The following is a 17,199-nucleotide window of genomic DNA, read 5'->3' as shown; positions in this document are numbered from 1 at the left end:
TTTCTTCCTGGTTCAGTCTTGGAAGGTTACACCTTTCTAAGAATTTGTCCATTTCTTCCAGGTTGTCCATTTTATTGACGTAGAGTTGCTTGTAGTAGTCTCTTAGGATGCTTTGTATTTCTGCGGTGTCTGTTGTAACTTCTCCTTTTTCATTTCTAATTTTACTGATTTGAGTCCTCTCCCTCGTTTTCTTGATGAGTCTGGCTAATGGTTTATCAATTTTGTTTATCTTCTCAAAGAACCAGCTTTTAGTTTTATTGATCTTTGCTATTGTTTTCTGTTTCTATTTCATTTATTTCTTCTCTGATCTTACGATTTTTTTTCCTTCTACTAATCTTTGGGTTTTGTTTGTTCTGCTTTCTCTAATTCCTTTAGGTGTAAGGTTGGATTGTTTAGTTGAAATTTTCTTGTTTCTTGAGGTAGGCTTGTATTGCTATAAACTTCCCTCTTAGAACTGCTTTTGCTGCATCCCACAGGTTTTGGATCGTTGTGTTTTCATTGTCATTTGTTTCTAGGTATTTTTTGATTTCCTCTTTGATTTCTTCAGTGATCTCTTGGCTGTTTAGTAATGTATTGTTTAGCCTCCATGTGTTTGTGTTTCTCATGTGTTTTTCCTTGTAATTGATTTCTAATCTCATAGCGTTGTGGTCAAAAAAGATGCTAGATATGCTTTCAATTTTCTTAAATTTACTGGGGCTTGATTTGTGACCCAAGATGTGATCTCTCCCGGAGAATGTTCCATGTGCACTTGAGAAGAAAGTGTAATCTGCTATTTTTGGATGGAATGTCCTATAAATATCAATTAAATCTATGTGGTCTATTGTGTCATTTAAAGCGTTTGTTTCTTTATTAATTTTCTGTTTGGATGATCTGTCCATTGGTGTAAGTGAGGTGTTAAAGTCCCCCACTATTACTGTGTTACTGTCGATTTCCTCTCTTAGAGCTGTTAGCAGTTGCCTTATGTATTGACGTGCTCCTATGTTGGGTGCATATACATTTATAATTGTTATATCTTCTTGTTGGATTGATCCCTTGATCATTATATAGTGTCCTTCCTTGTCTCTTGTAACACTCTTTATTTTAAAGTCTATTTTATCTGATATGAGTATTGTTACTCCAGCTTTCTTTTGATTCCATTTGCATGGTATATCTTTTTCCATCCCCTCACTTTCAGTCTATATGTGTCCCTAGGTCTGAAGTGGGTTTCCAGTCACAGGAGAGGGGAATGACATTTTGATCAGTGATAACTAGACTAATTAGGTTCTATCTTCCTGGACTCAGAATTTGGCACGTTATTACCTGAAAGAAAGGTGGATGGATAACCCAACACATTGCGGTTCTTGGAATGACTCTTCACACCAGCAAGAATCTGTTTATATGAAGATCTCTTTCCTGCTAGTGTTGGAGGGTTCCTGCGGAGGTTGGGGGTGGCTATGGCTCACCGTGAGGACCTCCTTCATTTCTTTTTCATTTATTTCTGATCTGCTCTTTATGATTTCTTTCCTTCTGCTAACTTAGTGTTTTTTTGTTCTTCTTTCTCTAATTTCTTTAGGTGTAAGGTTAGGTTGCTTATTTGAGATGTTTCTTGTTTCTTGTGGTAGCATTGTATTGCTATAAACTTCCCTCTTAGATCTGCTTTTGCTGCATCCCATAGGTTTTGGGTCATCGTATTTTCATTGTCCTTTGTTTCTAGGTACTTTTTTTATTCTTTCAGTGATCTCTTGGTTATTAAGTAGTGTATTTTTTAGCCTCCATGTGTTTGTATTTTTCTTTTTTGCTTTTTTTTTTTTTTTTTTCCTGCGGTACGTGGGCCTCTCACTGTTGTGGCCTCTCCCATTGCGGAGCACAGCTCCAGACGTGCAGGTTCAGCAGCCATGGCTCACGGGCCATTCCGCTCCACGGTATGTGGGATCGTCCCAGACCGGGGCACGAACTCTTATCCCCTGCATCAGCAGGCGGACTCTCAACCACTGCGCCACCAGGGAAGCCCGTGTTTGTATTTTTTACAGATTTTTTCCTATAATTGATATCTAGTCTCATAGCATTGTGGTCAGAAAAGATATTTGATATGATTTCTATTTTCTCTGATTTACCAAGGCTTGATTTGTGACCCACGATATGATCTATCCTGCAGAAAGTTCCATGAGCACTTGAGAAGAAAGTGTATTCTGTTGGTTTTGAATGGAATGTCCTATTAATATCAATTAATTCTATCTTGTTTAATGTGTCATTTAAAGCTTGTGTTTCCTTATTTATTTTCATTTTGGATGATCTGTTCATTGGTGAAAGTGGGGTGTTAAAGTCCCCTACTATGATTGTGTTATTGTCGATTTCCTCTTTTACGGCTGTTAGCATTTGCCTAATGTATTTAGGTTCTCCTATGTTGGGTTCATAAACATTTACAATTGTTTTATCTTCTTCTTTGATTGACCCCCGATCATTATGTAATTTCCTTCTTTGTCTCTTGTAATAGTCTCTATTTTAAAGTCTATTTTTTCTGGTATGAAAATTGCTACTCCAGCTTTCTTTTCATTTTCATTTGAATGGAATATGTTTTTCCATCCCCTCACTTTCAGTCTGTATGTGTCTAGTTCTGAAGTGGGTCTCTTGTAGACAGCATATATACAGGTCTTGTTTTTGTACCCATTCAGCCAGTCTGTGTCTTGGTGGGAGCATTTAATCCATTTACATTTCAGGTAATTATCAATATGTATGTTCCTATTACCATTTTCTTAATTGTTTTGGGTTTGTTATTGTAGGTCTTTTCCTTCTCTTGTGTTTCCTGCCTAGAGAAGTTCCTTTAGCATTTGTTGTAATGATGGTTTGGTGGTGCTGAATTCTCTTAGGTTTTGCTTGTCTGTAAAGGTTTTAATTTCTCTGTCGAATCTGAATGAGATCCTTGCTGGGTAGACTAGTCTTGGTTATAGGTTTTTCCCTTTTATCACTTTAAATATGTCTTGCCACTCCCTTCTGGCTTGCAGAGTGTCTGCTGAAAGATCAGCTGTTAACCTTATGGGGATTCCCTTGTATGTTATTTGTTGTTTTTCCCTTTTTGCTTTTAATATTTTTTCTTTGTATGTAATTTTTGATGGTTTGATTAACATATGTCTTGGGGCTTCCCTGGTGGCGCAGTGGTTGAGAGTCCACCTGCCAACGCAGGGGACACGGGTTCGTGCCCTGGTCCAGGAAGATCCCATATGCCATGGAGTGGCTAGGCCCGTGAGCCATGGCTGCTGAGCCTGCGCTCCACAACAGGAGAGGCCACAACAGTGAGAGGCCCACATACCGCAAAATATATATATATATATATATATATATATGTCTGGCGTGTTTCTCCTTGGATTTATCCTGTATGGGACTCTCTGCACTTCCTGGAGTTGATTATTTCCTTTCCCATATTAGGGAAGTTTTCAACTATAATCTCTTCAAATATTTTCTCAGTCCCTTTCTTTTTCTCTTCTTCTTCTGGTACCCCTGTAATTCTAATGTTGGTGCGTTTAATGTTTTCCCAGAGGTCTCTAAGACTGTCCTCAGTTCTTTTCATTCTTTTTTCTTTTTTATGCTCTGCCGTAGTTATTTCTACTATTTTATCTTCCAGGTCAGTTATCCATTCTTCTGCCTCAGTTATTTTGCTATTGACTCCTTGTAGAGAATTTTAAATTTCATTTATTGTGGTGTTCATCTCTGTTTGTTTGCTCTTTCGTTCTTCTAGGTCCTTGTTAAACGTTTCTTGTATTTTCTCCATTCTATTTCCAAGATTTTGGATCATCTTTACTATCATTACTCTGAATTCTTTTTCAGGTAGACTGCCTATTTCCTCTTCATTTGTTTGGTGTGGTGGGTTTTTACCTTGCTGCTTCACCTGCTGTGTGTGTCTCTCTCTTCTCATTATGCTTAACTTACTGTGTTTGGGTCTCCTTTTCGCAGCCTGCAGTTTTGTAGTTCATGTTGTTTTTGGTGTCTGCCCCCAGTGGGTGAGGTTGGTTCTGTGAGTTGTGTGGGCTTCCTGGTGGAGGGGACTGGTGCCTGTATTCTGGTGGATGAAGTTGGATCATGTCTTTCTGGTGGGCAGGACCGTGTCCTGTGGTGTGTTTTGGGGTGTCTGTGACCTTATTATGATATTAGGTAGCCTCTCTGCTAATGGGTGCGGTTGTGTCCCTCTCTTGCTAGTTGTTTGGCATAGGGTGTCCAGCACTGTAGTTTGCTGGTTGTTGAGTGGAGCTGGGTCTTAGCATTGACATGGAGATCTCTGGGAGAGCTTTTGCCACTTGATATTACATGGAGCTGGGAGGTCTCTGGTGGACCAATGTCCTGAACTTGGCTCTCCCACGTCAGAGCCACAGGCCTGACACCCAGCCAGAGCACCAAGACCCTGTCAGCCACATGGCTCAGAAGAAAAGGGAGAAAAGAAGGAAGGAAGGAAGGAAGGAAGGAAGGAAGGAGGGAGAATAAAAAAAAAGGAAGTAAAGTTATTAAAATTAAAGAAGAAAATTATTAAAAATCAAATAATTGGAAAGTAATAAAAGAAAAGAAAAAAGAAAGAAAGAAAGAAGATAGCAACTGAACAAAAAAACCAATCCACCAGTGATGAGAAGCACTGAATACTGTATTAAAAAAAACAAACAAAAAACGGACAGACAGAACCCTAGGACAAATGCCAAAAGCAAAGCTATGTAGACAAAATGACACAAAAAGTATATACATACACACTCACAAAAAAAGAAAAAGGAAAAAGAAATCTATATATAAAAAAGAGAAAAAGGAATAGAGCAACCAATCAATAAACAAATCTATTAATGATAATAAACTCTAAATACTAAGCTAAGTTAAACATAAAACCAGAAACAAATTAGATGCAGAAAGTAAACCCCAAGTCTACAGTTGCTCCCAAAGTCCACCACCTCAACTTGGGATGATTCGTTGTCTATTCAGGTATTCCACAGATGCAGGTACATCAGGTTGATTGTGGAGATTTAATCCACTGCTCCTGAGGCTGCTGGGAGAGATTTCCCTTTCTCTTTTTTGTTCGCACAGCTCCTGGGGTTCAGCTTTGGATTTGGCCCCGTCTCTGCGTGTAGGTCGCCTGAGGGCATCTTTTGGGAAGTCTGAGGTCTTCTGCAAGCGTTCAGTCGGTTTCTTATAGGAGTTGTTCCACATGTAGATGTAGTTTTGATGTATTTGTGGGGAGAAAGGTGGTCTCCACATCTTACTCCTCTGCCATCTTGAAGGTCTCCCTCCTTGTTTTATTTTTTGTGTGCTTTGCTGAAAGAAACTTTCTCTTACCCTTGAATATGTATGAATGTTTGAGTGGCTCTAGAATTCTTGGATCACAGCCTTAAAATCTTGAAACTGCTTATGTTGCTCTGTTGGCTTCTGTCATTTCATTAGCAAAAAAAGTCTGATGTCAGACTGAATTTTTATTTCTCTGTTAGTAATTTTTTTCCTGTCTGATTTCTGGTAAGATTTTTTTAAAAACTCTTGAAATTATATTTAAAAATCACCCAAATACATCTGGTGTTGTTTCTTTTCCTAATTTTCTCTGGAAGAAAGCAAACTCTGCATTTTAGACGTATTTCTTTAGCTTATCAAGGATCTATGTTGCTTTTTTCTTTTACCTAATATTTTATATGCTTGTTGTATCTTACAGGTTTGTCCCATTTGTCTGTAATATTTTCTCTGAGTTCTGGGAGTGTTTCTTGAGCTTATTTTTCATTTAACATATTCAGTTTGATCGTTTTAGTAACCAATGGGCTGTTCCCTATCTCCCCATTGTAGTTTTTACCTTGTTAAATTTCATTTTGTACCTTTTATCTTTACCCTGTGTATTATTCTCCATTATTCCTAATTGTCTTTAAGATGGTTACTCTTATAAACTTAAATCTTGAGTTCAGCCATCATCTCGGCACTCTATAGATTACAAAGTTATTAAAAAATATATAGAGAATATTGAGCCACTTTCTCAGTGAGCTCAACTAATAGCAGTAACAGAAAAATCATTTCAACATTGTCGTAAGTTCATTAGTAAAAGTATGTGCAACTTACAGAGTGTAATCATGTATGCCAGCAGCTGGGGCATAGGGTAGAAATCACAGAAAAAGTGATGACTAATTTGGATTTTGAAGAATTAATAGGGACTCCTCAGGTATCTAAGAGTGTAGTGGAATAACAAGTCAGTGGCTTCACACCCATGCTTACTCTGACAGTAAAAATGTGTCCCCCATCATTCACGTGAGGGGTAAAAATTAAATCATGAAGGCTATTTTCCTCTTACTCTCCTTGTCCCTCAAACAACAAATAACCCAGTCCGTTCAGGTAGGAAGGCTCATACTTACCAATAAAGGCAAGAGTATCAGGAGCTCTTGACTACTCTTGGTTGGAAAAGGATTTTCCCCTTTGATGTTTGAGAAATTTAGTGATACGTGGTGGCTTCTGTCCAATAAAAAACAGATAAGAATAAATTTTGTTCTATTATAGACATATATTCTTGTGTCTATTTCCTTAGTTGTTGGTCGAAAGAAAACAGAATCTTGGGGTAGGTGTAAAAGTGAGATTAATTTGACTCGTGATGTTAATTATTGTAGTTAAAATTAAGTGACCAATGCAACTGTTTGGGGCTTTATCTAGATATTAAGTAGAAGATATTTTGGTGATTATGCCTTTTCTTTATAAAATGATTATTTATTGCTTTTTAAAGTACAGATGCATTTGAAATATGATTTTGATGCTGACTTCTCTTAAATTCTTCATAGGTTCATCTTCATTTTTGTTAATGTTAGTAACTGGTAATAAAGAACAAGTTATACCATATATATCATTTAAGCAGTTTATTTTTGAACATATATTTTCATACTTGGATTTTTTTCCAGATAACTGTTGAAGGAAAGAAGCAAGCATTAAGCATTGAAAGCCGAAATCTTTTCTATGAGATTCTTTGTGCTCTTGTTAACCCAAAACGCAAGGACACTAGGGGATTCAGTCACTTTACTGAAGTGACAGAGAATTTTGCCTTTTCTCTACTGACTGATGTTACTTGTGGCTCTCTTGGTGAAAAGTAAGTATCATTTAATATAATAGCAGTACCTTATATGTATTCCTTCACAGTTTACAAAGTAATATGCAGTGCAAATTGATGTTTAACTGATGTAACTCAGGATTATACAATCAATACATTGTACCTAATGGGCAAATTAAGTTAATTATTTGAAGAAAACATAGAAACTACATCAAGAGAAATTAACTTATACTGTCAGTTATATATTCCTCTTGTTTTGAAGGTTCTTTTAAAAATAAAAATGTGTTATTGCTTACTCATATTTATATAATGAGTAGAAGATACATTTCTGAATGGAAAAAAAAGTAAGATGATTCCAACTTTTAGACATATTTTAGGCCATATTTTTTATTGTGGTAAAATACACATAAGATGAAATTTACCATGTAAACTGTTTTTAGGTGTACAGATCAGTGGCATTTAGTATATTCACACTGTTGCCACCATCACCACTTGCATCTCCAGAACTGTCATCTTCTCAAATTGAAAATCTTTACCCATTAAGCAGTAACTCCTCTTTCCTCCCTTCCCCCAGCCCTGGTAACCTCTATTCTACTTTTCAGTCTCTATGAATTTGCCTATTCTAGGCACCTCATAAGTGGAATCATACAATATTTGTCCTTTGTGTCTGGTGTACTTTGCTTAGCGTGTCTTCAAGGTTCATCCATGTTGTAGCATGTGTCAGAATTTCACTCCTTTTTAAAAAAAGTTTTTTTAAATTGACTTGTAGTTTATTTACAACGTTGTGTTAGCTTCTGCTGTATAGCAAAGTGATTTAGTTATAATATATATACATTCTTTTTTATATTCTTTTCCATTATGATTTATCACAGGATATTGAATATAGTTCTCTGCTCTATACAGTCGGACCTTGTTGTTTATCCATTCTATATATAATAGTTTGCATCTGCTAACCCCAAACAATCCGTCCCCCTACCCTTGGCAACCTTTGTCTGTTCTCTATGTCTGTGAATCTGTTTCTGTTTTGTAGATAGGTTCATTTGTGTCATATTTTAGATTCCACATATAAGTGATATCGTATGTTATTTTTCTTTCTGACTTACTTCACTTAGTATGATAATTTCTAGGTCCATCCATGTTGCTGCAAATGGCATTATTTCATTCCTTTTGTTTCTATGTAGTATTCCATTGTATATATATACCACATCTTCTTTATCCATTCCTCTGTTGAAGGACATTCAGGTTGTTTCCATCTCTTGGCTATTGTGAATGGTGCTACTATGAACATAAGAGTGCATATATCTTTTTGAATTATAGTTTTGTCTGGATATATGCCCAGGAGTGGGATTGCTGGATCATGTGGCAACTCTATTTTTAGCTTTTTGAGGAAGCTCCATTTTGTTTTCCATAGTGGCTGCACCAACTTACATTCCCACCAAGAGTGTAGGAGGGTTCCCTTTTCTCCACACCCTCTCCAGCATTTGTTATTTGTAGGTTTTTTAAGATGGCTCTTCTGACTGGTGTGAGGTAGTACCTCATTGTAGTTTTGATTTGCATTTCTCTAATAATTAGCCATGTTGAGCATCTTTTCACGTGCCTGTTGGCCATCTGTATGTCTTCTTTGGAAAAGTGTCTATTTAGATCTTCTGCCCATTTTTTGATTGGGTTTTTGTTTTTTTGTTGTTGAGTTGTATGAGCTGTTTGTATATTTTGGAGATTAAGCCATTGTCAGCTACATTATTTGCAAATATTTTCTTCCAGTCTGTAGGTTATCTTTTCGTTTTGTTTATGGTTTCCTTTGTTGCACAGGAGCTTGTAAGTTTGATTAGGTACCATTTACGTATTTTTGCTTTTGTTTCTATTGCCTTGGGAGACTGACCTAAGAAAACATTGGTATGAGTTATGTCAGAGAATGTTTTTCCTATGCTTTTCTTCTAGGAGTTTTATGGTGTCATGTCTTATGTTTAAGTCTTTAAGCCATTGTGAGTTTTTGTGTATGGTGTGAAGGTGTGTTCTAACTTCACTGATTTACATGAAGTGTGTGTCCAACTTTCCCAACACCACTTGCTGAAGAGACTGTCTTTTTTCCATTGTATATTCTTGCCTCCTTTGTTTAAGATTAATTGACCATAGGTGTGTATGTTTATTTCTGGGCTCTCTATTCTGTTCTGTTGATCCATATCAACTTTTAGACATACTTTAATATACTGTTAATTGTGTTTCTCCCTGGAGTTTTGGTTCAATTTCATCCATTTGGAGGCAGTTCTCTGAATGTTGTTGAACTTCAGAGTCTTTTGTTTTAGAACATATTGCTGAACTTCAGAAATGTTGTTTCATGGCTGGAGTTTCAGGGCAGAGAGCAAGTAAGAGGAAAAGGAAAAAGTAAAATGTGGTTTGTGTATTAACTATATAGTTAATTTTGTAACTATATGTTAATATTCTCCAGTTCTGGTGTTTTATTGATAAATTACATTCATAAGGTAAATTGGATCATTGTAGTACAAAGACCTGAATCATGTTTTAATTCTGTTTGACTTAACGTAAAAATAGCTCATAATAGAACATGGTTGGAAGTTGATATTTCCCTCCAATTTTCACAGAGTACTATGTTATTTAAAAAGCAATTATTGTTATTTAGCGGGACATGTCTGATTAAAAGTGTTGTTCGGTGAAGTCAGATAGTTCATAGCTTTGTATAGTCTCAGTCCTTTCTCTTTGTTTTTCCATATTTATGCAAGATCACCAGGATGTTGAGATAGTGGTAGACGTGAACCATCTACCCTGCTGTGAATGTTGATTCCATCTTTGCTCTCAAAGGCCTGGTGAGAACTCAAAAGGGTATAAGATGCACAAAAGGAGTGGCTTTTTCTGTCTTGTTGCCTAATGTGTTCTCAGGGCCTAGAACAGTGTCTGGTACATGGTAGATTCTCAGTGGTTATGGTATAATGAGTGAATAGAATGAATAAAGGAATCAGTATGTTTTGGGCCATGTGCATCGTCCCTGCAGGCTTGCTGTTTCGCATGTATAATGGCAGTCAGGCAAGAGGAGCAAGCATGGCACATTTGGGGAAATCATCACTTGGGGAGATCATCAACCTTTAAATATTGAATATAGAATACGTTAGGTAGGGTGTGTGTATGTGTGTGTAGGAATCCGATTTAGGATTTTAGAGCGATCGTGCTGAGGACTATGTTAAAGATGAGTTTTTTTAAACTCAGGGAACTCTAAAGATGTTGACCATTCTAATATGCATTATTTATACATTGTCTTAAGCAGTATTCAGGGGCATCTACTGGGAGTGAAGGGTTTGGGAATAGAGCAGGGATATTGAGGAGAATGATGGTATCTAGAACAATCATTTGGAAGCCAAGTAAAAACAATGTCAAGTGGCATTGAGGGTCTGACTGAAGTCGGTCATTGTGGATTTGTAGTGGTGCCAATCTACATGTTAATGTGGGTTTTTCCCCCTCATTTAAACCTAGGTGTAAAGCAGATTTGGGGATTGATCAAAGTAAGTGCATTGGAAGAGCATGGATATAGGAGGTTAAAGTGTCAGGGAGAGTGTAGTTGTCGTCAGGCCCTCTTAAGGGGCCACGGATTTGACACACTTGTGTCAACGTTGGGTAGAGTCACTGTACCTGTTGTGTTCGTCTGAGAATGCCAACGTAATGGGGTCCCTGATAGCACTGATGGGTTAAATATCAGAAGATTCCAGGGTGGGTGGGTAGGGCGTAGGTTCACTGGTCTCAGTCACATTGTACCTGGTCAGGGGTGGGGAGGTCGACAGTGGCAGCTTTTTAGCTCTGAGTCACCAGTGAAGATGTAGGAAGCTAGATGGGAAGATGAAGAGATGAGCTTTTTATAAGCTGTTGTGGAGGTGCAGATGGCCTATATGGATTGAACTGTTTTAATAGGAGTCTTGGACACAGGGGTCTAGAGCCTGGATGAATGGCTGGACTAAAGATAGATTTTAAAGGTACCAATTCAAATGTGGTAGTTAAAGATTTTTTTAAAAGAGAGTATATAGCTAGAGGAAAAAGTTAGCCCTTACCCTTTCTTTTCTTTTTCAAATCTTCTGTTTAAAATTCTCAACTCCATTTCCCAGGTTAGGGGCCTTGACGAGGTATTTGTATCCATGATACATTTATATATACTCAGCATCTCTTGTGGCCCATGTAACTTTTAAAACTTAATGCATGATTTTTATCCTAATATATTCTCTATTCTTTTTGAGGCAGGTTTCGGGTACGATTCACCTTTGTGTCTCTTCATTGTTTGCAAACATGATAGATCCACAGAAAAAATGTATCAGATTTTTTGGAGGACTGGTTAAAAAATACAGATTCGTAGAAACTCTAGCCTCCCCCAGGCAAGGTTTCTGATTTAGTAAGAGTGGGATGTGATCTAGAAATCTGTGTTTTAAAACAAGCTTCAAGGTGATTTCAACACACGCTGAGGTTTGGAAGCAATTTCACTGAGCACAGGATCTCGTGCCTAGGGAATGTTGAAAACAGTTGTTAAATGGATAAAGATCCCTGCTCAGGGCTGTTTCTTTTATCAGATAATATGGTTAAATTGGAAATGCTCTGATGGCTTAGAAAGGGGTGAGGTAAACTTGATGAAAACATGGCTCTAGGTATATAAGTTTTATGATATTCTTGAATATAAAGCAGAGTTTCAGTTTAGTGGTGCATCCTTTCCTCAACCTATTCCACCAATGCTGATGTGACTAATACAGAAAAGTACATTTTATAACCACAGATCTGATATCTGTGAAACAGCTTGCAAAAGCCCATGTTTTAGGTTATAAGGGGGATCAGGCAAGAGGATGCAGAAAGTTCTGTGCAGAAAATCCTAACAATTCACCGTAAAAGAACTGAAAGCACATTCTCTTTACTGCTCCTGGGTAGGTAGTGTCATGGTTATACATAAAGGAAGGAGCTCCAAGGTGATGAATTTTAACAAATATGTTTTTAACAAATATGTTAAAAAAATTTAACAAATATTTGCAAATACATATGCAAATGCATGCCATTTTAGCAGAACCTTTGCTTTTCTGTCATAGAAGCAAAACCATCCTTGACAGTTGCCCGTATTTGTCCATACTGGCTCTTCACTGGTACCCTCAGCAAATCAATGGGCACAAGTTTGAAGGAAAAGAAGGTGATTATATTCGAATTCCAGAGAGGTTATTGGATGTTCCGGATGCAGAAATAATGGCCGGGGAAAGTATATGTGAATTAGTCCAGTTTACAGAGTATAGCAGCCAGCAGTGGTTTATAACTGGAACTAATCTTCATGCCCTGAAAAATAAGGTAATCTATCATTTAAAGAATTATGTGGTTAGAATCTGATTTTTCCTTAGCAAACATATTCCTCAGGATACATTCACTTGATCACATTTGTGGTAAATGCTAGACATGGTGAGCTAATTACGAAACATGTCCTATCTTTATGAGCTAGTTGTAGAATGTTTAGTCTCAAAAATAGTTGGAAATATTTCCTTCATGTTTTATTAAGTAAAAAATATATATATAAGTGGAGAAAGTGAAAAAAAAACCATAGCTTTCTCTAATGCTATATTGTATTGTATATCCCGCTTGTGATGAAGTCTGACAATAAAGTCTGTCAGCTGGAGACTGCTCAGCAGCTGGAGTAGAGGTAGAATGTTTGCAGTGGAAAACCAACCAGACAGCCTGCATTCATAAGCTATGAATAATAGTGACAGTAAGCAAGTAACTAAAATGACTGGAAAAATGAAGCGAAGTTCAGAATGGGAGATTCAGTCATGACATTAATTTGAAAAAATCATTACATTTTCTATTCTTTTTGGCATTGTAGGTATTATCTTTGAGTGTGAAAGGCCAGAGTTCACAACCCCTGACCAACAACAATGAGATTCTCTACAGGATTTATGCTGCTGAGCCTAGAATTGTTCCCCAGACATCTCTGTGTCTCCTTTGGAATCAGGCTGCTGCAAGGTACTTGTTAATAATGCTTTAAAATCAGAATTTGTTCCTTCCCCATTCCAGTATCATTAAGCCCAGTGTTTTTTTTTGTACTGAACATAGAGGTCTCAGGTGAGATTTTAGATTGGAGAATAACCTCTACACTAAATGAGACAAAGCAGCATAGGAAATGGTCTAGCCTTGTGCAGGTGGCAAACGCAACCAAACAATTTAAATATGTGTTTAACACATTATGTACTCCTTTATTATTACTACTTTCACGGGACATAGTGTGAGTTCTACTCAATTCAGATAACCTCCCTGTGGTTATTGGTTAATTTATTGAGCAGGGAAGGAATTTCTTTTGACCCCTTCCATCTGGGCTTGTGGTTCTGGATCTGCTGCTCTATGTTTAGAGGGAGTAGTAGGGATTTATAATTCTAGTCCACATATGACTTGGAGTACATTTTGGGATTAAAGCCATGCACAAGAATGAGAAGAAGGGCATGATTCTTTCTTTAACTCTCCTTGGCCTAAGACATGTTTCTGAGCAGTTCTCTCTCTGGGAGCTCAACCAGGGCTGCAGGGTCAGGCATTGCTGGCTTAGAAGGTTTAGGGTTCAAATCAGTCACTAGGTTCTGTTTGTTACTGACTTACAGCCACACCAACTAAAGTTCTAAAGAGGGTTCAACAGCTTAGTTGGGTAACCAACTGTCCTTCAAACACCAAAACTCTCCTTAGTCTCGTTGTGAGAAAATAATTTTCCATTGAAATTCCTAATGTCCGAGGACACATCTTAAACCTAATACACTCTACAATCCTCAATATATAATTAATACTGAATGTTTCAAGCTTGAATCTGCAGTTGGAATTAAGAAGTTTTATGTCCTTAGAAAAGTAAAGGGATCAAGAGGCACTGGAAGGGAAGAGGCTCAGTCGGTAGTCACTGAGGGATGCTCGGAAGGCATGGAATGTGACACTGTATTTGCTATAATCATGACAGTTATTGTGGTAAAAGCCAAACCTTATAGAAGGAAACACCTGAAAGAACCCTGCGAAACATTTACATAATACAACTGGCTCAAAATCCAAAAAGGCTGAGCTAGGAAACTTAGAAAAGCATGTAAGTAATTTATGTGGCTCAAAATAAAGGAGTTGTGAAAAATGAGGAAGGGTGAACACTGCACATTTGATGGCTATGTTGACCTTTTGGTATTCTTGAATGCTAGGGAAGAGTACTTTCTGTTGAACACCTTGAGTGTGTTTGCTTTAGATTAGGTAGGGACTGATACTGCTCTTTTGAGAGGACCAGCTTCTTTGGTATTGGGAATGCTTCTGCAGGTTTAGTTAGTATTTAGGCTGCTTCTTGAAGTATCTGTGGGATCTTTGTGTCACGTCTTGGACAAGGTGTTCCCTCCAATGTTTCTTCTTGAAAATGTGGTCTGCTTACGTCTTGAGTAAAGAATACTTAGCTTCAGTAAGTTATTTTTTCTTTAAAAGCCATCTCAACGCCTAAAGTATTGATGAAAGAGGAGTAGTGACGATTGTGTTTTTGCCCTAGCTGGTTGTCTGACAGTCAGTTTTGCAAAGTGATTGAGGACACTTCAAACTACGTGGAATGTGCCTGTTCATACATGTCCGTGTATGCAGTCTATGCCCAGACTGACAACTTGTCTTCATACAACGAAGCTTTTTTCTCTTCTGGATTTATATGTATCTCAGGTGAGTTACAGTATTTTTGAGTCAACAATTTAAAATATCGATGAGAATAAAACCCATTTTCCCGGAGTCTTTTTATATATGCAAGATGTGGGCATACTGTAATTCGTCAACACAAGGAGAAAATAAACTTTCCCATGGTCTTGTTCATTAATTCATACAGCAGTTGTTTATGGAGGACCAACTTTGTACTGAGGGAAAGGAAAGAACAAGACATAGTTCCAACTCATCTGTAATATAAAGTACAGTGTGGGATAGAAGCTAGATAGTAAGAAAGGGTATAGTTGATAGTGCTGTGATTTAGAAGGCAGATTCTGCAGTGGAATATCAGGATTGTGTGAGATAATATAAACAAAGCATTTTGTATTTTCATTAGAAAATAAACCTATCCCTTGGGTTGATTTGTATTCTGCAGTCTAGAAGCTCTAAATATGGCTTAACCACTGTGTTAAAAAAGAAATTGTCTTTCACCTTCTACATCTAGGTCCCATTTCTGGCAGGAATAGGAACTTGAGTTGTGTTAATGTCTGTCAAACTATTTACCTATAACTTAGCTTTGAATAACTATAGAATTATTCTCATTTGCTGTTTTGATTTTGTGGTTGGGAGTCTGAGAATTCCTTACACTATATTTCTGTCCCCACCCTCATCCATTCTGTGCCCTGAGTCATCTTTTACAGACGTACAGCAGCTTCTGTGAACAACATGCTACATAGAGGACTGGGTATAGGGTAACTCTGAAGCCAGATGGCCTGGGTTCAAATCCTGGTCCTGCCATTGGCTAGTTGTGAGACCTGGGCCTAATACCTCCATTTCCATACCCACAATATATGATTTTAAATTGTGTTAGGGCTTCCCTGGTGGCGCAGTGGTTGGGAGTCCGCCTGCCGATGCAGGGGACACGGTTTCATGCCCCGGTCCTGGAGGATCCCACATGCCGCGGAGCGGCTAGGCCCATGAGCCATGGCCGCTGAGCCTGCGCATCCGGAGCCTGTGCTCCGCAACGGGAGAGGCCGCAACATGTGAGAGGCCCGCGTACTGCAAAAAAAAAAAAAAAAATGCTTAAATTGTGTTAACAGGGTGGTAGATATACTAAGTCAGACATTCTGCTTTCATGATATTTTGTGTGTAAATGTGATTATCATTGAATTTATGTCTTTTACTTGGTGTGCAAACAGTCCCCTAGCAATCTTTATCTATTAGGAAAATTTTGTGGAGGTAGAAGCATGTAGTTAATTATTCTTCTTTGTCCTGGTTGTTAAATCTTTCTACTATAATTTAATGTTCTGTGTCCTAGTTAAAATATTTTCATTATAATTTCATTTTATAAAGTTATACATTTTCCTTAATGTATCTTAATTCTAAACCTAACTTAGATTCAGTAGCAAAAGTTAATAATTTCTTATTCTTAATAGCATCTTCCATAAGAATGATGTTTCTTGCTTAATAGATTCTTCTAGGTACACAGAGTTCCAAAATCAGATGGAGACATCCTATTTTACTTTGATGCAATCTATTTACAGAAATTTCATAGACTGATGAAATAGAGCCAAAAGGTAAAATCCTGAAATAAAATCTATTTAGATATCATTTCATGTATTTCCATAGAGACATAAATCTAAGTGCTAATATAACCCACAAAATCCTTTGCTTGTTCTAAATACTAAACATCAAAGCAAAGAGTTTTAAAAACTAAAGAGAGAATGTTACCTTGGTTTTTTTTAGAAGACTAGCAGGACTGTAAGATATTTCCTGAGAGGATTGTTAATAAATATGCATTTTTGCAACTAACTCTTGAAAAGGCTGCATAGATTTACTCATGTATTTGAGAACCAACACCCAAATATTAATATCTACATTTATTACTTTTGACTTGGACTCATATTTGAAATTATTGGTTTTTTTCCCCTCTGTCCATGACATATTGTAACATGGATTGCACGTTCTGTGGATCAGGAGACATAAAGTCCTATCTTTGTGCTCAGTTTCAGCTTCTGGGGAGGATGACATTCTATCACTCTGAGGGCCCCCAGGAACGAGGCAAGAGACTTTTATATATCTTACATACACATTCTCTAATTTAGGTCAGGCCACACCAAATATCCCTCTGAATTTGGAAGCAATCTGACAAACTCTTTTCATGAAATGCGGTAACATACAAGTAGACAGAAATTAAACCCTTTCTAAAAACAATCAGGATAGATCACAGTGTATCTGTTCCAATTCTAGTTTACAGTTCTGGTTACTTTACTAGAGCAGAACAACTAAAATGATCCAAGTGTATGAAATGGGCATGTAGGCCAAGAAGTTAATAATCCTCCATTTAGAAAGGTGAAAGACTAGGCTATATACCTGTGACTTTTAAAATTGTAAACCAGTTTATCAAATTCCAAGAAATTAAAGTTATCCCTTGAAGCTAAAAAAAGATAGAAAGGATGAGTAAATAACTGCACAGCAGTGTAACGTTATGGGACTCACCTCAAAGGTGATTTGGAAGAATCACAACTTACAATAACTTT

The 17,199-nt window shown here is 37.3% G+C and overlaps 1 protein-coding gene across 1 annotated transcript in view; it reads left to right on the top strand.

Moving 5' to 3' along the window:
• The window catches only part of ADGRV1 (adhesion G protein-coupled receptor V1), a 565,763-nt gene that overhangs the window by 251,581 nt on the left and 296,983 nt on the right, over window positions 1-17,199 (top strand). Inside the window, exons 79-82 of the mRNA XM_060009164.1 lie at window positions 6,867-7,051; window positions 12,079-12,328; window positions 12,855-12,994; window positions 14,523-14,683. Of these exons, the coding sequence (XP_059865147.1) occupies window positions 6,867-7,051; window positions 12,079-12,328; window positions 12,855-12,994; window positions 14,523-14,683 (736 nt within the window). The remainder of the gene's footprint in view (window positions 1-6,866; window positions 7,052-12,078; window positions 12,329-12,854; window positions 12,995-14,522; window positions 14,684-17,199) is intronic.

The sequence above is a fragment of the Delphinus delphis genome, chromosome 3 (assembly GCF_949987515.2).
Source record: "Delphinus delphis chromosome 3, mDelDel1.2, whole genome shotgun sequence".
In the NCBI taxonomy this organism is placed as follows: domain Eukaryota; kingdom Metazoa; phylum Chordata; class Mammalia; order Artiodactyla; family Delphinidae; genus Delphinus; species Delphinus delphis.
This window is presented reverse-complemented; position numbering and strand designations above follow the sequence as displayed.